Here is a 26,649-nt window from a genome sequence, read left to right as displayed (position 1 = left end):
GGAAAATCAATGCCATTTCTTAATTAACTGCTCTTTTTGACATTACTATTTCATCCTTATGGCTGTTCCCAAGACTGCAAAAATATATTTATAACCCTTCGCTCTTGCACTCAATACTATCTGTTTTCCTTGTCATGGGCCCTTCATGTATTCTTATGTCTGAAGGTGTGAAAAGGCTAAGCATCTTTTCATTTTCCCACTCATTCATAGCCTATATATTTTCCTCAGAGCTCTTGTATCTTTCTTTTCTTTCTATAGATGATGCTAACCAAATTAACCTTGCCATTTCTTCCCGGATTTTTTACCATGAGTTAATTTTTTTTAATTGCCAACATTTCTCAGAGAAAATTATTTCAAATATTTCTCAAGTGTTGCTTCCCTTTGTGTGTGAAATAAATCTGTGAAATAAATGTTTATTTCAGAAACGCATTAACTAAATTTGAGGATTATCTATCAACTGCAAATTTGGAGTCAGATGCTGTGAGATTTGGCCAAACACTTAAATTCACAGGCTCGGTTAGTTTCTAGAGTAGTTGAGAATTCAATGAAGAAATGTCACTAAACAAAATGTTACATAAATGCGTGGTGTTGATATTTTACTGCTCTGGTTTTGGTAATTTAAAGAGCCTTTTAAGTTAGACTGGTTAAATCTGTTTGGCAAAGACCATTTTCACCTTGAAAACCATTTTTCTTTATTACAATGAATATTTGTAGTTTCTACTTTGGCATGTGCCCAGAGTAATTTGCAAATCCGAGTGGAGGTATTTCAATATGCATGATTCCAGAAACTATTGTACATTATTTGCTTTAACTGGATCATTAAGATCCTTGATCATTTTTTTTTTCTTCCATACTTCTTGTTTTTTGTAGGAGAAAGAATAAAGATCAGGGAATGCAACATTAACTGATTTCTTGTACCTTCCTGGGAATGAAAACAGGTGGATACTGAAAGAATAAGGTTGTCACTGATGATTTTGAGATCATGAATTTATTCTCTACTCAGTGTATTCAGCAAACCAGCTTTGAGTAAAGACTGACATTCCCCTTTCTTCCACTCACCCCGTCTCAGAGCATTGGAAAGAGCAGCATATTCAAATGTCTTAGTAATATTTAATTGGTTGTCATTTGGAAATTTGTGGCTTTTAGCAATTATTAGTGCTGTTTTCCTGATGTTACTGTCCTTTAACATTATTAGAGAATAACAGTACATTAAAAAATATTCAGTGACATACTAAAGGGGACCTGTTTGGTACTCTGAAGTAGATAAACTAGTACTTGGCTTCCTGATTAGACTTTTGCAATGATTCATTCTATTCAAATAGAGTAATGATAATATAATTCAGAATTCCTAAAAACTACTATAGACTTAAAGTTCTTTCCTCACCTTTAAACTTATTTTAAAGGAGTATAATCCTCCAACTTCGCAGTAGTGGCGAACTATAGTTAGTATTCATTGCAAGTTTATATTGTACATTTTACACATACTACTTCTAGTCCTAACAACTAAGAAAGGCAGGTACCTTTTAACCAATAAGGCAAGATTCAGAAATCTTAAGCAACTTGTCCAAGGGCATGTGGAGCAGGTTTATTTAAATGCAACCTCATTGAAAACTGAACTTAAATGACATATAGACACACATACAGGAAAACAACATAAATAAAAGAGAAATGCAGAAAAGTAGAAAATGAGATGACTCCAGGAATAAGGTATAACAATAAGAATTTCATGTTATAAGAAATAAAGGTGAGCCACTCTGACAGTCATATTGGTCAATGAGGGGAAAATGACTGTTTATGAAAATTACATTTTCCATTAAATTTAGTCAAACTAGTTGCTTGGGAACTAGATTTTCCTGGCTCTGTTCTGAGCCCTTCAAAGGGAATCCTGGGTGGTACAGTGAAGTTCTTTCTCCTCTCCAGCGCATGTCCACACAATAAGTTCAATAGTGAGCTCAAGTTCAGTAGTGAGGTCTTCTTGTAAGACCTCATAGTGTTGACTGCTGGTGACACTTCAGAGTATATTCGGCAAAAGCAATTCTACAAACGTTCAAAGCAATGTGGCCCAGGCTTCAGCACTATCATTCAGGGAAACATTTTAGAAGCAAGTTGAAAGAATGAGTGCCCTATGTGCAACATTTTATAAATGTAATTCTAAAAAAAAATCAAGAACCAATAAAAAGCAAGTTCATGGTTATTGCTGTGGGTGGGACATGGAGATCAGTTACTCCAGTCTCTGTTTCACAGTAAATCTATTTTTTCTTGGCAGTCCGCTGAGTGGAAGATAGAGCTGGTGGGGAGTGTAGTCTCTGAGTTAAAGCATGGACTTTGTAGAAGCCAAATCTAGCATTGTTTCTTGGCTCTGCCACTTACTAGTGGCATGATCTCGGACTCTCTGAGACTTAGTTTCCTCTTCTGTAAAATGGGGACAATAATCACACCTTTCTGTTAGGACTGTTTTGGTGGTTCAATAGAATAATGCATGAGAAGAATTTATTGTTATTAATATTATTAACTATTATGGACATTCTCTTCTGAAACTTACAGGGCCAACAGAAGGTTTTGCTTGAGCAGATGTGGGTATGGCAATGGTAGAGAGTGTGTGCCATGGCAGGCCTTTTTTTTTTTTTTTTTCTTTTTAAATCCATGAATGCTGGAAGCCTCTGGTTTCTCTATTGCTAACAAGTGGCTGAGTTACGGCCACATCTTATTTTTGCCTAGAACCAAAGTCTGTGTCCTTTCCTTATATCCAGCTCCTTACCTGTTTTAAATATTTTCAACAAGGTTCATTCTCTAATGGTTTCTACCTTTTTCTGGACGTATAAATAATTCTGCAAGTCACTTTGTCTTGCTGTATTTTAATTCACTGATCACAAAACAAAGGTTTTTCTATGTCAGTGTTTCATACTGCCAGGTGGACAAGAGGAAGATCATCTTAGCATCTATTTGAATTTTTTTAAATTAAAAAAAAGTACGGTTTTAGGTACTAAGAAACTAAATTATACAAATGTTAGCAAAATATTGACATTTTGTCTGTGAATTTAACAAGCAATTTCCTGGCTCCCAAAATATTTATTTTCAATATCCTACTTGCTTTTCATGGTCTATCTACTCGATTTGAAATCTGTTCAATTTATACAATCAGTAAATTACTTTTCCATAATTGCTGTAATTACAGACCTCTTCATATGCTCCTACTTATTTCTCAGAATTCTGTAACAGGAAGACAACTGTGATGGAGTCCAGATACATCATGGAAGTTTAGGAAACAATGAAAATGTTTCCCTAACATTAAAAAAAATTATTTAAAAATAAACGTACCTATACTTATCTGCTGTAGTAACAGAGGCTATTCATAAATATATACCTCACTCTTGAATTTAGCCCATTATGAAGTTTTCTTAGTTATATTAGCAAGAATATTCCAGTTTTAAAAAATCCTTTATATGATACTCATGGCATGTTAAAAAAAAAAGGGTGTTAATTTGTTCAATTAAATAATATCAAAATGAATAGGTGGAAAAATTAAACTAAAAAGATCTTGATACCATTTCTTATCTGAAAAACTCTAAAAATCTCACATCACCTTCTCTTATGAGATTCTGGGGAAATATGGATTCTTCCTCTGGAAGACTTGTATCATACTAATTAAAGCTCATTCTTATTTCTGGAAGCATAAAAAGATCACATGTGGTATTACCTGACAGACAATAGGTAGCCAATAACAAGTCAAGCTTATATTTAAAAATAAGTCCCCTAGACTGTAAACTAGTTCAACCATTGTGGAAAACAGTGTGGCAATTCCTCAAGGATCTAGAACTAGAAATACCATTTGACCCAGCCATCCCATTACTGGGAATATACCCAAAGGATTATAAGTCATGCTGCTATAAAGACACATGCACATGTATGTTTATTGCAGCACTATTTGCAATAGCAAAGACTTGGAATCAACCCAAATGTCCATCAGTGACAGACAGGATTAAGAAAATGTGGCACATATACACCATGGAATACTATGCAGCCATAAAAAAGGATGAGTTCGTGTCCTTTGTAGGGACATGGATGCAGCTGGAAACCATCATTCTCAGCAAACTATCGCAAGAACAGAAAACCAAATACCGCATGTTCTCACTCATAGGTGGGAAATGAACAATGAGATCACCTGGACACAGGAAGGGTAACATCACACACAGGGTCCTATTGTGGGGAGCGGGGAGGGGGGAGGAAGAGTATTAGGAGATATACCTAATGTAAATGACGAGTTAATGGGTGCAGCACACCAACATGGCACATGTATACATATGTAACAAACCTGCATGTTGTACACATGTACCCTAGAACTTAAAGTATAATAAAAAAAAATAATAAGTCCCCTAATGCCTTCTGGAAGGCAATAATTTGGTGTTTGTATCCTTGCTCTCTCAATTAGTACAGATTACTATGACTTCTCTGTGTAAATGGATACAGATTTATCAAGAAGGATCACAGACACTTTTACAAACTGCCATCATAGCTCCCAAGTGGCTGTTCCTCTGCTGAATTAAGAAGTTTCAGATTAAATAATTTGACTTTCATCCTGTAATTGATTTGCAGAATGAGGCATATACTTTATCATGTTGCTTTCAAGCTATCAATGTCTGCATCTTATAAATGTCCAGATGTAACTAAGTTAAACTTTTCTTACATTTTACAGGTTGATTTAGTAAGTTTGTGATGTTCATACCTTCCATGGTAATTCACAAGCAAACTGATGTCCAGTGATCACAGATCAAAATGCATAGGAATCAGTGCATGGCACAACAGAATTAAAATAATGTTTTTCAATCGTGAGACACTTAGAAGAAATGGATTTTAATATCTATCAATTCCACATGTAAATTAAATGAATCCTGAAATAACTTCTCCAAATTGAATTCAAAGGAAATGTAGTAAGGACACATAGTAATCATTCAACACAATTCATTGTCAATTTTTTTTAATGTTGCATGGCCACTATTAAACTGTTTGAAATTTTGATCTCAAAACCCAAGACTCCCATATGGGTTAGGAAAAATAAATGTAAATCCTCTATGAAGAAACTGGAAGACTGAATGCAGCCTATAGGCTCAGCTTTTGATGTGGCCACATGCTGCAACCTCAAATCATTGTTCTCAGGCTTGACCTTTCCTCTCACTTTGTTCTGGCAGCTTTCCAAAGAGGGACAGGTGGTTTTAGGGCATTTTCTTGTGTTACAAATCAAATAATATTTCATGGCTTTCACCTTTAATGGGCTAAGCAGAATGCATTCAACAAAAGTCACTACGGAGGCTTGGGGAAATAATTTATACTCTAGGGCTTTCTTAAATCAGTAACTTGGCAATATGGGATTCAAAAAAACGTCACTGCTCTCTCAAATGTTTCATTGCAAAAGCTGCATCATGTATATTTGTGTTGTTCCTTGGGGGACTCAATGTCCAGAAACCAATGAATAATTACCTTGGTCCTTACATAGTGTGTTTTCGTTGGTGATAATCATGCCAGAGGACATGCAATGAAGCAAGGGGCTGTTTTGTGATCATGATATTCTTGCCAGTGAAGGAAATGAATGCCTTTTGGGGAAGGTTTTTGTAAAATTAACAACTTTCATGCTTCAACTTATAATCTAGAACTTGGTAATGGTCAGAAGAACGTAATTCTAGATTTCGTGCATTGAGGATTGCAAAAAGTCAAAACCAATAGAAAATCAATTTCCTCTTGAACCGACTGCAATTATGAAATGTCAAAGTGCATGATAAATGTAATTATTAAAGGGTTTCTGAGTCTAAAAACATATTTTGGGGAGCAATTGAGGCATGACTCTCTTAAATCATTATGCTAAGCATTCTCATATTTGCACTGTTAACATTCTAGCTGCATTTAAAGAGGTTGGAGCCTATAGATAAAGGCTTATTCTTAGAGTACACAGTGAGTAGCAGGCTGTTGAATGTTTAACATTTAGGGGTAAAGGCAATATGATTTCACAGGGAAGAAAAATGCAGGCACCTGTGTGGAGCCCAAGATGGGGAATTCTGGGTACAAACTGTCAGAGTTGATTAAGTTGGCCACACCTGGGCTGTGAAAACCCTCCAGTGGTTTGTGACATCCCAGCTCTTGTTCCAGGAACATAGAACACTACTATTTTCAGTATTCAATTGGATGTTTCCACTTTTGGTCCCACTGTTTCTCAAATCCAACAAGACCTAAACAGATAGAAGAAATCCATGTTTGCCACTCCCCAAACTAGCTTCCTGTTTGCTAACAGCACTGTCTTTCTCTCAGGCACTTATCTCAGTCATAGCTGATGTATTTCTTTCTTTGCCCTCTTCTTTTAGTCACCTCTATTTAGACCCGGAGTCCTATAAATTTTTATGTCCAACTCTACCATTATTGGTGTCTCCCTTTCTTCTTTTGTGCCACACTTAGATGACCTATCTAGTCTTACTATCACAAGCCTCATCCATCTGAATCCATATTTTACTTAGCTGCCAGATTACTACTTAGATCCTGACACTCCCTGAATAAAAAAGCTCTGTGCCTTGTCATTGCCTACAAGACAAAAGAATGGTCAAGTGTTTGGCTTGACTTTTAAAGCCTCCACAGTTCAATTCTGCCCAACCTTACCTCCCTGTACACAACAGCAAGTAAGTCTATTTCAGCTGAGCTGGTTTCCTCACAAGCTCCAAAGCACTTCATACGTATTCCTACCTTCCTACCATTGTTTTCCCTCCTGGTGTCACCAAGCACTTATTCATTTGAGCAGGGGCAAGGCCATCTCTGCTGGGATGGGTCCTGTATCTCAGGAACTAAGGCAAATCCAGAAACAGGGATAAGAAGAAGCTTGCTTGATGAAGTGCATTTCTACTCTTGTCACTTCAGTTCTGACTGATTAACAATTAGCTGATAATTCTCCACTGGTTTCCAGCTTGCCTTTGTTAGGCGTTTGGCTTACACCTTTCTGGTGTCTTGATGTTTTCCTACCTGCTTGCTTACTCTCTTGCTTCCTCCTTTCCACTTTCTGTTCATACCTTCACAGGTTATTCACCTGCACAGGAGCCCACATTGCTTCTGCCCTCAGTCCTCTGTGAATGTGCCTTATGCCTTGGTGATTTACATAAATTATCTAGTTTAATCCTCACAATGCTAAGAGGTAGGTACTATTATCTCCAGTTGGTGGATGAGAAAACTGAGATTTATGCAGGTAAAATTATGTTCCCCAAGTCACACTGATTATAAATGGTGGAGTCAGGATTCAAACTCATGCAGTGACTCAAGGACTGGTGCTCTTACCTATGTCTTCTTCATTTAACCAAAGTTCACTTTGAAAGCACACATCGAATCTCTTTGGAAAACGATAATTTCTCAGATCTCAGGTCCAGGTTATGTGCTTTTTATTTTTGGTGTGTTTACACCAAAAATATGTGCCTAGTCTAGATCTAAGCAAAAAGAAACCATCCAATAAAGTTTTTTTAAGGAAAATGAAACATACTCAGAGGTTGAGCCATGTCAAGCAAATCATAGATGTTTTAATCATCTAAGCCTGCCTGTCCAATAGAGTAGCCAGTAGCTACATATAGTGATTGAAATTTAATTAAAATAGCTTGATTGTGGTAATTACTTCACAATGTATATGTATATCCACTCATCACATTGTATACCTTAAATATATACAAATTTTATTGGTCATTTATTTCTACCTCAATAAAACTGGAAAAAAATAAGTAAACAAAATAAAAAATTTAGTTCTTAAAGCACACTAGCCACATTGTCAACAGCCACATGCAACAACATTTACATTAATTAAAATTAAATAAAATGAAAAATTGAGTTGATCAGTCTTACTAGACATATGTCAAGCGTTCAACCACCACATGTGACTAATGGCGACTATGTTGGTACCACAGACATAGAACATTTCCATCATCACAGAAAACTCTATTAGACAGTGCTAGCAATATCAGATTCTCAATTTCTCCCAATATAGCTTATCAATCCTTGTAGCCATAGACTAACAGTTACTTCCTAAATGCTCGATAGGAGTTAATTGGTAAAGTGGTTAATAACCCAGATACTGAAGCAAAAACCTGGAATTGCAACTTACAAGTTGTATGACCTTGAACAGGTCACTGAAATTCTCTGGTTTCAGTTTTCCCATCTGTGAAATGGAGATCATAATATTAACTAATTAATAAAGTTGTTTTAGGATTAAAAATTTAAAGTAATCACAATATTGTCTGGTATAAAGGAAGTGCTCAATAAATACTATTAGGTATTATTTCTATTTACATAATGTTCTCCTAATGAGATCCAGAACCATAGAAATAGAAGAATAAAATTTCTTATAACTCTCGCTTAATTTTAGAATTTAGATATTATGGTTACAAGTGAGTAGCAAGATACATTTAAACATTCTCTCCGGGACAAACTCGGGAAGTGCATATCTGGATGTTTAATTAATAAAGTGTGGTATTAGGCACATGTTAAACTGGGTCACCAAGAACTTGCTGAACATTTTAAATTCAGCCACAGGGATTTACTTGAAAAATACTGCAAGGCTGGCTAATGAATGTACCTATGTGTTTCATTTAGTGCAGACACCTTTTTATAAGTAAGCTCCTATGCCTGATCCTCATCCTCCAAGTGCTGTGTAATAATTGCAAAATTACTCATAGGTGGGAACTGAACAATGAGATCACTTGGACTCGGGAAGGGGAACATCACACACCGGGGCCTATCATGGGGAGGGGGGAGGGGGGAGGGATTGCACTGGGAGTTATACCTGATGTAAATGACGAGTTGAGGGGTGCTGACGAGTTGATGGGTGCAGCACACCAACATGGCACAAGTATACATATGTAACAAACCTGCACGTTATGCACATGTACCCTAGAACTTAAAGTATAATAATAATAATAAATAAATAAATTAAAAAAATTATTCCTGAAGTCCTCTTAGGACTATTGATGATTTTAGTTTTCTCATCTGGTTGAGTCATAGCCATAGGCTTTGGACTACGGAATACATTTCTATGTACGTTCAACTCAGAAGACTTTGGAACACTCAACTATTTTAAAGACAGGAAACTGATCTAACAATAACTAAAGGCACTAAATTTAAAGAACCAGGAGACACATATACCAGGGATAATACCAAGGGCTACAAAGAGCTGTTTAGTTGAACGATTGTGGTGGATTTTGAGAATACCCTCCTCCCGAAGAACTCATGTAGAAAGGATAGATTTTGCTTCCTGTGAGATAACTAATCTCTTCAAGCTGGTGTGAAACAATCAGAAAGATAAATGTAGCACTAGGGAGGAGAGGGTCACTGCCAGGATTCATTCAATCTGAAAACTGTATCAGCTCTGGCGACCAAAGGACCAAACGGGTAGCCATTGTTACTTCCAAAACTTTCTCACATCTGCAGACTTATTCATTTTACCCAGGAGAATTATTAGGCCCTTTATCAAATCAGCCAATTTCCTGAGCATTGAGATTTTAGTGGTGAATATTGACAGCCTCATTTGACATATAATTATCGGTGTTATCTTTCTAGAAGATTCCTGCCTCTTAAATAATAAAAATGTGATGCATACAGACACATCCCTGCTTGGGGTAATGCCATCTATTCAACTACTTACTTTTCATTTCTCTTTCTAATTTTCACGTCTTCAGAGGTTATAATAAAGGAAATTCTTAGCGTAGCAAATTATTTAAATCTATGCAAAGAAAAAAAATTGAGGACATATCTTTTTTCATGTGGGATTTATATATAAGCTGTTATTTGAAGGACAAGGCATTTTTCATGCTCTATTTTAATTTAAATTCTCTTCTGGCTATCTGACCAAGTATCTATGGACACAATATTTTTAAATGAGTTACAAGCACAAGTTTTCATATACCATGAAGCTTCCCAAAAGCTTAAATTACTTCCATTAATACTTATACCCATTCCCTCTTTAGAGGAACAAAAGGAAAAGATCTATTTAACCACCAAAATAAGTCACTGAGGCCATCTCTTCTAACCTGGTTTCCACCCCTGGTTCCTTCGAGAGTTGCTCACAATAAACAAGTCACAAAGACAGCCAGATGAAGAGATTACAGCAGTCTCTTTTATAATTGTTAAAGAAACAACCCCGAGGAAAAAGAAAACTCATTTCAAAAGTGACTCAAATGTAAAGACATGATTAGCAGTTCTGCTTTTGAGATAATTATGAATTAAAGGAGGTTTTAGAGACCCCAAAATATATATATCCACACACACATATTCAAAGTAAATATTATGTTTGTGGGAAAAGAAGTCTAAGTGCCATCATTTAACACTTCTATAATTAAAATATTTTAATAAAATGTTGCCATATTGCACAAAGATGTGTTAATTTATTATCTGGGTTAAAATAAGAATTTTCACTTTTCACTGCTAATCTTGAGACTTCTAAAGTGATCTAAATGTCTCAGGAGGTAAACCGCCTTCCTTTATTCTATTAAATTGGTCACCACATGAAGGACTCTGGTTATGGTGGCCGCGGGACTTGTTACAACTTTGCTATTTGTGAATGGCTATGTGGTTTGATGTTTTCTTTAACGATCCAGTTACTTAGCTCTGTGTTCCTTATTTTCTAGTTCTATATCACAATAATTTCTTCTATCACATGTTCCTTTTATCTCCTAAAATTGGAACAGCTAAGAATGTCATTGGGCTAATGTGCAGAGTGTTAAGATTTTTGCCTGGGTTTCTGGGCCTTTTGGAATAGATTTAATTCCACTGTAAATATCATCAAATATTTTCTTTTGGCATGACAAAAGTCAGGCACCTGTGTCATAGCTTGAAGTTGAAAACATGACGGTGAAAACTGTAACATGTTATTAAAGTCAAATGTCAATTGCTAAAAACAAATACGTTTTATATATAAATAAACTCTCTATGGAAAATATATTGAAGAGTAAACTAAAATCAAAATGCAAAATCCCAAATTCAAAGGCAAATTCTTTAACCACCTTGAATAGTTTTAATGTGTTCTGCTTTCCATTGGTCAACTAAATTCTTCTGTTGTTGGTTCTCATAGAAATTAGAAAGCTTGATAAGGCATAAGAGGTACTTTAGTAAACTTCCTATTATATTATATATATTTTAATCTATATTAAAATACATATATATATATTTAGTAAACTTCCTATTATACATGAAACATTTTGCTTCCTAATGAATTGTAGTTGCCCAATAGGTATGCCTCATTTCAGACCATTGGTTTGTGCCATATTATTTTGTACCATAAATCTCATCTTGAAAATCTCGATTAGACAATCTCATTTACAGTAATCAGTAATAAGGAATGGAACAATTACAATTATTAATTGCATAGAAGTTGAATGTACAGGAACTAGAAATAAATGGATGAACAAAAGTTGGAATTGGGCATAAAGGAAATACACACACCCACACACACATCCCCTAGAATGACGACTTGACTATTATATCCAGCAATTTTAGGTCTGATGTATGTTACCTCCTTTGATCCATGGGAAAATTGCTTGATTCAAAATAGAAATTGTGGTTCTGTGAATCCTTTGAGGTGTTGCCTTAAGATCAACATTAGTAAGTGTTCAGAGGTTAAGAAATGCCTGTCTCTATATCTGCTGAATACTCACACATTATGCCACCAACCTTAAGGCATTAACCCTATTGTATAACATAAAAACACTTTCACATATACAGAGTTCAGAGTAAACCATTTTCTAAACTTAGGTAATTGATAGCAAATGTAGCCAGTGACAGGCTGTTGGGTGCCAGCCAACTGTTTTCTTTTCCTTCCTTCCTTCCTTCCTTCCTTCCTTCCTTCCTTCCTTCCTTCCTTCCTCCCTCCCTCCCTCCCTCCCTCCCTCCCTTCCTTCCTTCTTTCTCTCTTTCTTTCTTTTTCTTTCTTTTCTTTCTCTCTCTCTTTCTCTTTCTTTTCTTTTTTCAGCAAGTACTTAGTACTGTTTATGCATTCTGCCAGCATTACATGAGAACACAACATATGATAAATGCCCACAAGAAATGAGAAATATTGAGTCATTGACTATAAAAGAAAGACAGAGGGTTGGATGGTGTTAGATTTCACCTGACAGAAAACAGTGTTCTTTGTTTTTTTACAAAAGTCTTTCCTGGTGCTTTCAGGAATGCACAGGGCAAATGCGAGTCCTCTAGCTAACAGAACAGATTTTAAAATAATTGCTTTGGCTTTGCTCCTCAATTTCAGGGTTGCATTACTGGACCGTATTATTAAACAGGCTCTTGTATTACATAAAGTAGAGATGAAGAAGCCTTGAAAGTTTGCTGCTATATACAGCTCTTGGGTTTTTCTTTTTCTTTGGTTTAAAGGAAATCATTTTCTATGTTTAGAGTCTAGAGGTTTTTGTAACATGGTATTTCAGGAATATCAGCCAGTGTCATATCATATTTATTATAGAATTATTTGTAACTAAAAGAGTTTCTTGTCAGATTTATATTATGGACTTGTATGCTTGAGAAGGTCTTTGAAAGAACAGTATCTTACACAGATGCTTGAAATCGTTCATTCTGCCTATTTTATCTCGCGAAATGCAACATAACACAGTCTTGTACATTTTATAAAAGAAAATCTGAGTTTCCTCAGTAGAAACAATAAATATTTATTTTCTAATATCAAATAAGACTTACCTAGCAACATTTTCCAAAACACAAAGTTACGAATGCACAAATTACCATGAGAATTGACAACTCTTGTAGTTTCCAAGAAAGTCATTTGTTCACTACCAAGTAGCCATTTATTACATGACACTAGTCATTGGACTGACCTAACACAGCTTCCTTGCAGCTGGCTCTAATTTACAACTTGATAGCAGCTGTCACAATGAAAGAATCAGGTACAGTATCTGATTTGTTTCTGCCATCCCTGCACTCATGAGTCCATTAGCAATGGGGATATGTGATTTTTAAATTACTCAATTAGTCATACTTCCATTAAAAGAATAGACTTACAAAGTAAAATAGAATGGCCTCTTAGAATATTCCCTTCCATTTCTCTGTACAGTTGGGTCCATTTATTCCATTCAAAGAACATATACTGAGTACTGTTCTCAGTAAACAGGGGCCTTATCTGTTCTCAATTCCATCCCCATGCCTAAACCAAAGCAAAGTCTACAGTAGGCACTTAGTAAACATGTGTTGGACTAATGTATACATGAGAGAATCAGTGAATAGTGCCCACTGCAGGGTCTCTTGGTCTGCCACAGATGCCGTGCCCATCTTGGGTTTCATGTTCGACACTCTTATGCCAGTTTTCAGTCTTTGGGCTGCCTGACAACTGAATAATTGGCAAGTTTGAAAAGAAGAAGTCCAGAAAGTTTTATATCACTGGTGTATCTGGTCTATGAGTGCCCAAGGCATAAATTTAAAAATACTAGCTGCTTTGCTGGCTTCCCGCATAACGCCCTTTGGAGGCCATCTAAGTCAAGATAACTCAACTTTTGTCTAATGAAAAATAACACAAATCTCATCAGTTCAAGTCAGTGGTAGTGGGGAGGTGAGACCTAATAATAGAAAATGTCAAAAATAAAACAAACGAGCATTTAAGAACCACTGACAAATCATGCTAAACCTATTGAGAGTGACACGGGAAACTGAAACTATCTGAGGGCTATGGTGTAACAATTATACATGCTGTGGCTATTTAACATCAATTATGTTTGACAATGCCAATACAATACGATCTTATTTGCTTTTTATTCTATAATTAACAAAGCAGGGCTTCTCTAACCCCCTGCCCCAGACTAAGTTAAGTCCCCCAGCCAAGTAAAGGCTTAGCATCCCATGCTTCCATTAACCTAACACTTCGTCATAGTCTACGATAATTATTTTAACTATGTTAAATTCCCTAAGGGCAAAAAATGTATATACCTAGCTCACCCAATATAGTGAGTTGGATTATTAGGGTCTTTGCTAACTGGGGTAGCCTAAAAAATGAGGTTACATAATTGGGACAAAAACACTCAGGTCTCACTTTTATACTTGCTATTAGAAGCATTCTATAACACTTAGGGATAAAAAGTAGTATGTGATAATACAGAATCCCTGCCTTTGTCTCACCAAACTTTGCCTCTCCTCACTGGTAACAGCTTTTAGAAATCTCTCTCTGGTTCTCGTAGTCTATAAAATCTTAGAAGGTACCAGATGTTTGCAGGAGGCTGTCCCACACATCCTCAATTTTAAAGTAGATGTAAGATTTATTACAGCTATATAAACGTACTTTAGCCTTGACTTTTGTGTTCATGAGCCAGTTGTAATCTGCAACATGGCCTCTTGTGAAATAGAACAATTCTTATCTATGGAGTGTTGATAACAATGCCAAACACTCAAAATAACCACAGGATATTACTGAAGCAAGTTCTGCCCACAAACTGTTTCTCCCTCTAGGAGATTTTAATTTAATGTAAACATTTTTCAAGAAAACCATTTTGCATTTGGGCAGCATGCAAAAACTAGGCTGGGATAAGTTGTATATGAAAATACAGCAACACCTAGGATAAGTGCCTGAGCAGAGACTGTTAATGCCTTAAATCAGGGTTTTCTCCTACTGTGTTGCATAGTTTCTAATAGTGAGAATAGGCTAAAAGCCACTCTCCTGTTTCTTCTGGTCCTGCCTAGCTCAGGGGTGCTATGTAATACACCATTCATTCGGACGCAGCAAGTGGAATCTGGGTTGTGCTTTATCCTGGGGAACCCCATACACTACTTACCACAAAGTAAGAGAAGGGGTGGGCCTGAGGCTGATGAGGATTTTTAAGTACTCTAAAATAGGTCTAGTTGCATTTTTTCAGTGCTGTAAGGAAGTTTTCAAACAAAAGTTCTTCATGTAAAAATGGAGTTTCTTTTTCTTATAACAGTTACTTGGTAAGAATCTTTTGAGCAATTCCTCTGTGCAGGGAACTGAGTTAAACTTCACGGAGGAGGACTATGAAAATGCATCCTAAATAGACTCCTGATTTTTTCGAAGCACACACACACACACACCCCAACTACAGAACTTCAGTAGTGGTTGGAATACTGCAGAGATTTTTTACTGGAATGCTTAAAACACTTCACTTTCTTTTGACATGATCCAGACACCGACTGAATTCTAAACAGTCACTAATCACTTTCAATTAATTTGTGACATTGTAAAGACTGGGAGGATGTGCCCCCAATTTGACTCTTGTTTTTATTGACGGTTGATTGCGTGTCATTGTTAACATTTTAGATAGGCACTTTACAATTAAAGAAAAACATCTATAAAATATATAAACTGGGGCATTTGTGTAGCTGGCAGGGAAGGCACATGCAACTGACAGCAACGGGAGTGAAGGTTTTGATGAAGAGATGCCAGAAGCCCGAAGTGATGGGCTGCAGGTGCTACCCAGAGAGAGGGCTATTATATATAATTTTTGTTGGATTACCGATTTGCTCACTGATCTTTGCTGCTGCATTTATGAACATTGTAACACTGTCATCTGAGATGTATCTGTGTGGAAAATGGAGTTGGCACATTTGACTAATTCATGCCATAAATTTGTGAACTAACACTTCACACCCAGACAAGTATTAGCAAGAACACATTTTTCTACATAAGTCTATGTTGGTGGTCAATTCTCAATGCCATAGCACAAACCAAAGAAGGAAAACTGGAAGAATTTTCTCAGAGACATCTAGGACTAATAAAAGAGATGGGGGGTGCCAGGCGCGGTGGCTCATGCCTGTAATCCCAGCACTTTGGGAGGCCGAGGCGGGCAGATCACGAGGTCAGGAGATCAAGACCATCCTGGCTAACACGGTGAAACCCCGTCTCTACTAACAATACAAAAAATTAGCTGGACGTGGTGGCGGGCACCTGTAGTCCCAGCAACTCGGGAGGCTGAGGCAGGAGAATGGCGTAACCCGGGAGGCGGAGCTTGCAGTGAGCCGAGATCACACCACTGCACTGCAGCCTGGGCGACAGAGTGAGACTCCGTCTCAAAAAGAAAAAAAAAAAAAAAAAAAAAGAGACAGGAAGAAAGGGTATGAAATACGTTCATATAGGACGAACCACCACGCTTGCTTTTCATTAAAGTACATCCAGCAACACATAGTGGATTCAAACTTTAGTTTTTGAATCCAATGATTTTCCAGACATTCAATTTCATATCAAATCAGTATCTAGGAAACCCAATTGATCGAAAGCATAAGGATTTGTTTTTGGTTAAAACAGCCAGTAAGTGCTGAGGACAAAAAGTAAATTAACAAGTCATTGTTGCTCTTACAAGTTGAAAAGCCTATATTCTCATTCTCAATCATGTCCTGCTCTAAGTAACAAAATCCACATGCCCGTCTTCTTCAATAACTTGCAGGCTGACTGAAGTCAACTGAACTGTGCTAGGTATTAGCGCAGTTGCAACCAAAAATATGGATGATTATGTGACTCCAAGTGATGCTATGAGGTTTAATCTGACTTTAAAATAAGCAAATCTTTTTAGATTTTCTGATGAGTGTACCTTTTTATCAGCATTAGTTAGGTATTCTGTCTTTGCTAAAAAAATCTAGATCTTCTAAGATCAAGTTTATTTTTAAAAATTCATACCCCCTCCACGATTTTAGCAAAGAACAAAAATCTTAGTAAAGAATCATGTCATTTTGTGTCAGAAGGATCCCTTAATGATCAACTTTTTAAAATTCCTTCATTTTTCAAATAAAGTAACTCATGATCATACAAACAGATTTTATCCTCCCACTGTGGGGAGAGGTAACAGCACTTCAATTTATTCTTTCTGAAATAATTCTAAGATTTTGTTAGATGATTTCCATTTGAATCTGTTCACTGTAAAATCCTTTTCTTTTTCTCTTTTCTTTTTTCTTTTTGCTCAAAGCCATTTCCTCTGGCCTTCCTAAGCAAAATGGTGAATTAGCCAATGTGTTTCATTGTCAGAGCTGAGGCCTGTAACCTAAGCACATCTTTGTACAGTGAGCTTCAGTTTCTCTGAATTCTAACATGTTTTTTTCTATCCTATGCAAATCTTAGTTGTCAGAACACTTTACTCGTGCATGCTCGTTTAGAGGTTTGCATAAATGACGAAGGCCCTCAAAGGCTGACAAATGCCACTGCTATTTTCACCACTCTGCTTGTCACTGTGTAATTGCAGTAAATGCAACTGAAAGTACTTTTATTTGAAGGCTATTTGACAGAGGGGGAGAAAACACATTTACTCTTTCAAGGCCTGTGTATTTTCCTGGGAGAAGTCTGCCTATAAAATTTGTCCTTTTATCCTTGGATGGCAATTTGGGAACTATCTTTGGGCCATGCAACCCTTTGAATGATTTCTGCAACCCAAGAACAGAGCCTTGATTCACAGACCTTCCCCTCCATTCTCCCCACCTCCCGGCCTCCTGCCTTCTAGAGACTGGAAGGCTGCTTCATGCTTGTGTGCTTAAAGCCTTCTTTTCCACAGAATGAGATAGAAAATTTGCATATTTCAGCCATAATATTGATCTATTTTCATTCTAGGAGTTCAAGAAAAAAGTTGTTTACTAATATGTGTGGCTATGTTGAGGTAATACAAATGACAAAGAAATAATACAGTGGACTATTTTTTACAAGATTCTTTTCTAAAGCCTCCTTTCTCATGGGAGTGTATGTAACTTCAACAAGATTACTTTTGTTTTCATTGGAGAGAACAGTTAGCTCAATATAGCAATATAGCTGGGTTGCACAATCTTTAACAGGACTGTCCCATATAATATACAGTAAAAACATAAGGAAAATGTAAAATAATGTTTATAATTTGCTAAACATGGTTTTAAAAATCATCCTAGTCTCTAAAAGTCATCATAACTTTTTTTTTTTTTTTTGAGACAGGGTCCCACTCTGTCACCCAGGCTGGAGTGCAGTGGCGCAGTCACAGCTCACTATAGCCTCGACCTCTGAAGCTCAAGCAATCCTCTCACCTCTGTCTCCTAGACAGCTGGGACCATAGGGGTGCTACCACGCCCAGCTTATTTTTTGTTTTTTGTAAAGATGGGAGTCTCATTATGTTGCCCAGACTGGCCTCAAACTCCTGGGCTCAAGCAATCCATCTGCATTGGCCTCCCAAAGTGTTGGGATTACAGATGTGAACCACCGTGTCTGGTTTCTTACAACTTCTGACCCACCCATCAAGCCCCATAAACACTTGCTGTTGTCCCGTCTCTGTTCTCAGATCCATTTAAATACTTCTTACCTATAAACAGATTCCACTCTGTGTCGAGGTCAGCCTGATTTGCCAAGCAGCCCTTCATGACGTTGAGACAGTAGTTGTTGCAGGACCTCACAGTGGGAAGCCCCCGACAGTATGGGCAGTACAGCATCTTCATGAGGGCACGGATGCACCCTGGGGTTGGGCTGACCTGCAGATTTATTGCAAAGAAAAAGAAAATCGAAAATAAGAAGGATGAAGAGGAGGAAAAAAAAGAAATAAGGCATTTTCTTCTTTTTTAAAAAAGACAAAATAGCAGTGATAAACCACAGCAATAGAGCAGAATCTTAACCCTTTGTAATTACTGATCTTGCATCCAGTCAATTCCTGTTGAAATCTTCTGTGTGGCATGGTAATAACTTTTTTGCGTGTCCCTGTCAACATTTTCATATCGATGTCATTGTAATTCAGCCCTAAAGCCTAGACACTGTTTCATTGCCATAGAACATGGAATGAGATAATGCATGTGAAAGCAATTTGCAAAGTTAAAAGCCCCATAAAAATGTAGGAATTATTAAAGTTTAATGTGACACGTTTAGAAAATTTTCCAACTGGTTATTTGACCCTGTCTCTAAAGGAGGTTGGCAGATATATTTCCTTTGTACATAACTTTTCTTCAAAGATCAATATCAACTTGTCTGAGATCTTTGAGATCCAGACCTGCTTAGAAGCAATGGAACTGCCAAGGTACCATCTTTGGGCGTCTGCAGCTTTTGCACTTCTGGAAAATTCATGGAAAATTTCAAGGACCAGTGTTAAATGTGAGAAGCAATCCTTGCAGCAGTACAGAGGAGCTACGTATCCACTGACAATGAAATGCCATTTGCCCTGGATCAGAAAGTCAGTGCTCTTCAGTTAATTGATTCTAAACCAATAAAGGCTTTTTGTAGACTCATTAAAAATTCTAATTTGACTTCAAGAGGAAGGAATATTTAAGACATGATAAGGTCCCCACCCAAATCTCATCTTGAATTGTAGTTCCCATAATCCCCACATCATGGGAAGTGAATCACGGGGGCAGTTACTCTCATCCTGCTATCCTTGTGATAGTGAGTGAGTTCTCACCAGATCTGACGGTTTTACAGGGGGCGTTTCCCCCTTTTGCTTGGCACTTCTCCTTGCTGCCACCATATGAAGAAGGATGTGTTTGCTTCCCCTTCTGCCATGACTGTAATTTCTTGAGAACCCTCCAGCCATGCTGAACTGTGCGTCAATTAAACTTCTTTCCTTTAAAAATTATAGTTCGGGCAGTTCGTTATAGTAGTGTGTGAGAATGAACTAATACAAGATAGTAGAGACCAAAATTAGAAAACAAATACAGAAAACGACTCTTTTTCGTGACTAGATGTAAAAATTGTTGCCATATTCATTTGGTTGGTTCCGTATCACTTTGATGTTTTAGTCAAGTAACTATACATTGCTGTACTTGCATTCTAGATCTGAGGGAAAAAAATCTAATTTGTGTCATTTGGCCCTCTTGGAGAGTGGTGGACTTGAGCTCACAGGTAACAAGAACATTCAGATGCTGAAGAAACATAACAGCAGTGTATTGATGGAACAACAAGAAATATTTCCACATAAATGGATACTTTCAATTACTGTAGCTATTTCTCTATGATTCTATCCCTTACTTAGAATCAATTTTGAGATTTTTTTTTTTTTTTTTTTTGAGGCGGAGTCTCGCTCTGTCACCCAGGCTGGAGTGCAGTGGCGCGATCTCGGCTCACTGCAAGCTCCGCCTCCCGGGTTCCCGCCATTCTCCTGCCTCAGCCTCCCGAGTAGCTGGGACTACAGGCGCCGCCACCACGCCCGGCTAATTTTTTGTATTTTTAGTAGAGACGGGGTTTCACTGTGTTAGCCAGGATGGTCTCGATCTCCTGACCTCGTGATCCGCCCGTCTCGGCCTCCCAAAGTGCTGGGATTACAGGCTTGAGCCACCGCGCCCGGCCTGCTCTTTCTACCCATCCATTAACCTACCTCATTTTTCATGCCAAAGTAATATCCTTTAATTTTTTTATCCCAGACTAATATCTTTTTAATTTTTACTTTTCCTGGTAATTTAATACTGGCTTGAATAAAATAGAATCAGCATGATCAACAATAGAAAGTCAGTGAGTAAAATACTCTAAGTCAAATAAGTGAAGTAAAATATAATTGGCCTTTCTTTATAAAGGTATTCATAGAATGGTTTCCTATCGATTAATTCTAAAGCTCATTTTCCAACAACAAAACAGAAACAATAAATGGGTAAAAAGGTGAGGAGTCTTTTGACTTTTCTTTTAAGGACATATTAGTGCCATTATGTCATCTCCAGACAGGCAGTTTTTTGGACAGAGCCAAATTTGTTTAAGGCCATACCATGCTGAATGCACCCAATCTCACCTGATCTTGGAAGCTAAGGAGGGTTGGGCCTGGTTAGTACTTGGATGGGACATAGTGCCAAGTTTTACCCATAACTGAGCATCACTGTTTCAAAATTTTCCTTTATCCACATGTGTCCCAAGCCATTCACCAAAAAAATAAAAATAAAAATAAAAATATAAAAAAACCCAGGAAAAACAATTTTGCATTCCTCAGACAATATTAAAGTGAAACTTAAAATTCGTACACATTTTCCTTATTGGCATGGTTGCTATCTTGCAAACTTACTGGGTGTGGTTACTATCTTGCAAACCTTTACCACAGGATTTTATTTTCTATAGCCTTGCAATCTCTCTCCTGACTGATGCTTTTCTCCAGAGACTACCCAATTTTCACTTGGGCTAACTGAAGTATTTCTACTCTTGATTCTGTTGGGTTTTGGTTTTCTCACTGTTGGTATTATATGATGCTGTGCTTCTCACTCAGTGTTCTGGTATTAGAACCTGGAACATTTGCCAATATTGGGGATATAAATTTGAGATCTCTTGGATGGCATGGACTGTGCCATTCATTTTTATAACTTTCACTGCTACGCATTTTATAACTTTGTGCCATGCACCACATGCACATCATATAAGGTATTACAATGATGACTTGGGTATTTGCTAAGGGCTTATTGAATCAAACACTCCATTGTGCTTCCCCATTTCTTGGCCACATTGATATTCAAATTAAAAAAAGAACAAGATGGTTTTCTACATCTTAGCATTCAATTGTTGCTTTTTAACTTTGTTTTCAAAGGTTATTGATTGCATTCATTCCAAAGCTTTTCCTTTTTTTTTTTTCCATTGTGTTGGAACCAGTACTATTTTCTCAGTCTGACATTTCAGAAGAGTCTCCAACTCGGGGTAGCAACCAACAGAGAAAATTGAACAGCCTTAAAATCTGAAAGAACAATGTTGTTCAAGTTAAATGTGGGTCTCCGAGTACTTCTGGAAATGACATCCTTCCTGGTCAAATAAAGGGCGGTTGAAGAAGAAAATGGAGCACAGGGGATCAGAGTTGAAGCTTTCATGTTCACAAATCACATCTTTTGAGCTTACACAACTGCATGCTTGAATTAAAATAAAAATCATCACTTCAAACTGAAGACTTTTAAAAGTAAGCTTCTGAAAATGTTGCTTTAAATGCCAATTGTGTGAAGAGACATCTCTATTTTTCACAGTGTTTTATAATTGCACAATAGATAGTCTTTAAAATTTTTTTATTTTGAAATTAATATACACCCAAAAATAGTTTGAAAAGTAATAAACTCCTGGGTATCCTTCCTTCAATTTGCCTCAATAGCGACATCTTATATAGCTGTGGTGTAATATAAAAATGAGGAAAGTGACATTAGTACATTGCTATTAACTAGTCTGTAGACCTCTTTCAGATTTTAGAGTTTATGAACCTGTATTCATTTGTGTGTGTGTGTGTGTGTGTGTGTACACAGTTCTATGCTATTTTATATCATGTATTCATTTGTGGAACCACCACCACCACAATCAACATACAGAACTGTTCTATCACCATAAAAGAACTCCCTTTTGCTACCTTCGCCTCATCTAATGTCCCTATCACCTGACATCCACGCATGTATTTTCCAACTCTATAATTTTGTCATTTCAAGAATGTTATATAAATAAAACCATATAATATGTAACCTTTTGAGCTTGACTTTTTTTTTCTGAGCATAATGCCCTCAAAGTCCATCCAACTGGTTACATATATTAATAGTTCATCTCTTTTTATTGCTGAGTAGTATTCTATTATTTGGATGTATCAGAATTTATTTAACTAATTACCCACTGAAGGATATCTGGGTTGTTTCCAGTACTTTCTTATTAGGAATAAAGGTGCTATGAGGATTTATGTACAGGTTTTTGTAGGAATATAAACTTTCATTTCTCTGAAAGATGTGCCCAAGAGTGCAATTGCTGGATCATATGGTGGTAAGAGTATGTTTAGTTTTGTAAGAAATTGCCAAACTGTTTGCAGCTTGTTTGTAACATTTTACATTTCTACCAGTAATATGTGAGACCTCCAGTTTGATCCAAATTTTTACAGTGTATGTGGCCGTCACTATTTTAGCCTTTCCATGGGTGCATCATGTACTTTTAAGCTTATCATTAGTTTCCTCTGGACAATATTTATACCAGTATTTAAGTCTGAGTAGATGTCAATGATCCAAAATGATCCACCAACTGGATCCAACATTAAAAAAAAATCCAACATTTAAAAAAAAAACTCTGAAATATTAGCTAAGTCTATATGTTTAGCAAAACCAAAATAAAGAACGAGTTCTAAAAACTCATACTTAAAATTTAAAATAGAATAATACCTCACGCTGAGAGTGCTTATGTGGACTATTTGTAAATTAGTAAATTTATGGACCATTAGAAAAAAATTACTGAAAAAAAGGTATTCTTTTAGCAACAATAAAGAACACAATCCCTCTTTAGAAATAAAAAGCTGAGATTATTATTTTTAGTTGGTAATGTGGATTTTTGTTTATTTTTTAAAGAATGTAGCTGTAACTTTCCAGATATTCATAGTAAACTGGGAAATAAACTTGGGTAAAAGAATAAGCTGATGATGATAACATTCTTTTTTGTACTTATTTGAGCTCTCACCTAACTTTTACACGCTGTTTATAATCTTTTGTCAAGGACTTAAGTAGACATTTCTCCAAAGATGACATAAAAATGGCCAAGGGAACATGAAAAGTTTCCCAACATCATTAGTCATCAGAGAAATGCACTATAAGATGCCGTCTCACACCTGTTAGGATAAAAGCCGAAGATAACAGGTGTTGGCAAGGATGTGGAGAAAAGGGAACCCCTGTACATTGTTGGTGAGAAAAGACATTGATGTGGCCATTATAGAAAACAATATGGAGGTTCCTAAAGAAACTAAAAATAAAACCAGTATGAAGTCCAGTAATCCCTTTTCTGGTTATATATACCCAAAGGAAATGAAATCACCACCTTGTAAAGATATCTGCACTTCCATGTTTATTGCAGCTTTATTCACAATAGCCAAGATTATGAAAATAACATAGGTGTGCATCATGGGAAGAATGGATAAAGAAGCTGGTATATATGCACAATAAAATATTATTTAGTCTTATAAAAAGGAGTTTCTGCCATCTGCCACAACGTGAATGGGCATGTAGGACATTATCCTAAGTGAAAAAAGCCAGACACAGAATAAAAAATACCGCATGATTTCAAATATATGTGGCGTCTGGGGAAAAAAAGGGTCAATTACATAGAGATAGAGAATAAAATAAGAGGTGGTTACAAGGGTTAGGATTGGGGCAGGAAATGGGGAAATATAAGTCAAGGATGAAAAGTAGCAATTATGTAGGATGAACAATTGGAAAGATCTAATGTACAAAATGAAGACTATAGTTAACACAGTTGACTATGTAAGATGATGGGTATATTAATTTGTTCCACTACAGTAACAATTTTACTACGTCCACATATATTAAACATCATGATGTATACCTTAAATATAAACAATAAAATTTATTTTAAAAATAATCTTTTGTCAAGAATTTAAAATATTAGTTGGGAAAAAAGAAAATTGTCAATCATTCCCATTTTATTTTCCCACTCATGAAAATATAGACAAAAGCTTGTGAGCCAACTAAGATTTTGATATGAATTAATGGCATCTTGGATTTAGTCCTTTTTAAGATTTCTGTTTGTGTATAATGATTGACATACATTATTATTTTGTAATTGATATTATAGTTTACTAGTTTTGAAAATATAGTAAAATTTATAACCAAGGATCCTTGTAAAATAAACAAAAAGTAAATAAAATAACAAAAATCATTGAGTTCTTAGTTTGGAAACTCACTGATTCTTTTATTTTTTAAGGTTAAAGTGCAACACATTGAAACATAACAAGGAATATAAAAGGAACCCTTAATAAAGCTGTATTGTCAGGTAGGACAAAGACTTATCTACCCGGCTAGCCATGTATGTCAAAATGTTATAGCAAGTAATTCTTATGTTTTCTAAATGGGATTTGAGGTATAGCATGTTCTTAGCCATGTAATAACATTTCATTTCAGGTCTCTAATACACTGAAGATTTCTATATCTGGACCAGCATTCTTGCTTATATTAGCTATTCCTAACAGTAGCCAATGTAACATGTGACTGTTCCTTAAAATATTAAATAAGCAAGACAATATGTGAAAGTTAAAAGTCCACATATATATATATACACAATGAACATACACCTAGTAGGTGAGGTTTCTATGAAAATCATATAACCAAAATAATAAAATAAACATATCTATCCTCTGCACTCAGAAGATAAATAAATTAATGTAAGTAAAACATTCAGCTAGAATAAATTCCAAATGTCCTTTTGGGCAAGAGTTGATGCCTTCTTCCACAGTTTCTGATGTACAGTCATATTAAATGATGACTCATAACAGTCATAATGAGTCATAATATGTCATTTAAGATGACTCTTGTGATTATGATCTTTTGATTTTACTCATAATCTTTTTTTTTTTTTTTTTGAGACGGAGTCTCGCTCTGTCGCCCAGGCTGGGGTGCAGTGGCCGGATCTCAGCTCACTGCAAGCTGCGCCTCTCGGGTTTACGCCATTCCCCTGCCTCAGCCTCCTGAGTAGCTGGGACTACAGGCGCCCGCCACCTCACCCGGCTAGTTTTTTTGTATTTTTTAGTAGAGACGGTGTTTCACCGTGTTAGCCAGGATGGTCTCGATCTCCTGACCTCGTGATCCGCCCGTCTCGGCCTCCCAAAGTGCTAGGATTACAGGCTTGAGCCACTGCGCCCAGCCGTTCATAATCTTATTATATCACCAGATCCTAAAGAATGATTACATTACATGTAAAGTATCTTTTGTGTTATTTTTGATTATAATTCTTTAATAGTAACCCATAAATAGGTTTTCTAGTAAGTTCATGGGAAATTAAATTATTTCATCTTTATTCATTTGTGCAACTTTCATTCATCCATTTGCTGGGATGAAGGAAGAAATCTTGTGCCATTATTGGGATGCCCAGAATATGTTCATGTTCAGTCGTTTCAGGGAAATAATTATTATCTTGGGGAAACGCAATGTAAAGGGAACTCATAAAAGGAAAATTAGCTCAGAACTGAGAAGCCAGAGTAGACAGGGAGGGCTCCTGAAGGAAGCCATGTAACAGATGTCTGTAAGATAAGCATAGAAGATGAGTGATGTCACACAAGCAGCAGACACAGTGCCAAGAATTAGTCCCGCCACTGAAGAAAACAGCAAAATTAGCAAAAAAATGACACGACAGAATCAACTTTTCAGAACACCGGAATCTAATAAACACATACAGCAACCAGAAGAGTGCTTAGTCAAGAAAGAGACTGATAAATTTCAGTCAAAAAAGCATTGCTAATTTTCAAGTCTTAAATTTGAAAAGATTGCAATCATACAAAGTATATTCTCTGACCACAATGGAATGAAGCTAGAAATCAATATTTGAGGGAAAAATGAAAAATTCACGAGGATGTGAAAATTAAACCACATACCTTTCATACAAACAATGGGTTAAGGAATAAATCACTAGGGAAAAAAGAAAATACTTAGATGAATGAAAATGAAAACACAACATGCCAAAACTTATAGCCATAAATGCCTACATTAAAAGAGAAGAAAGATTTCAAATCAATAACCTCACTTTATACCTTAAGGAATGAGAAAAAAAAAAGGAGAAAACTAAGCCCAAAGCTAGCAGAAGAAAAGAAATAGTAAAAATTAGAGTGGAGATAAACAAAAAAGCAAATAGAGAAACACCAGAGAAAGTCAATGGAACCAACAACTGGTTCTTTGAAAAGATCAACAAAATTGAGCAATTTTTAGTTAGGCTGACTATCAAAGAGAGAAAAGAAAAAGTAACTAAAATCAGGAATGAAAGAAGGAACATTACTCTCAATCTTACAGAGACAAAGATGA

At 36.4% G+C, this 26,649-nt stretch overlaps 1 protein-coding gene across 1 annotated transcript in view; it reads right to left on the bottom strand.

The window, feature by feature from the left end:
* Positions 1-26,649, bottom strand: part of GPC6 (glypican 6) — a 1,182,247-nt gene that overhangs the window by 355,971 nt on the left and 799,627 nt on the right. Inside the window, exon 4 of the mRNA XM_025364357.1 lies at positions 18,255-18,420. Within this exon, the coding sequence (XP_025220142.1) occupies positions 18,255-18,420 (166 nt within the window). The remainder of the gene's footprint in view (positions 1-18,254; positions 18,421-26,649) is intronic.

This window comes from Theropithecus gelada, chromosome 17 (genome assembly GCF_003255815.1).
Source record: "Theropithecus gelada isolate Dixy chromosome 17, Tgel_1.0, whole genome shotgun sequence".
NCBI classification, from domain to species: Eukaryota; Metazoa; Chordata; class Mammalia; order Primates; family Cercopithecidae; genus Theropithecus; species Theropithecus gelada.
This window is presented reverse-complemented; position numbering and strand designations above follow the sequence as displayed.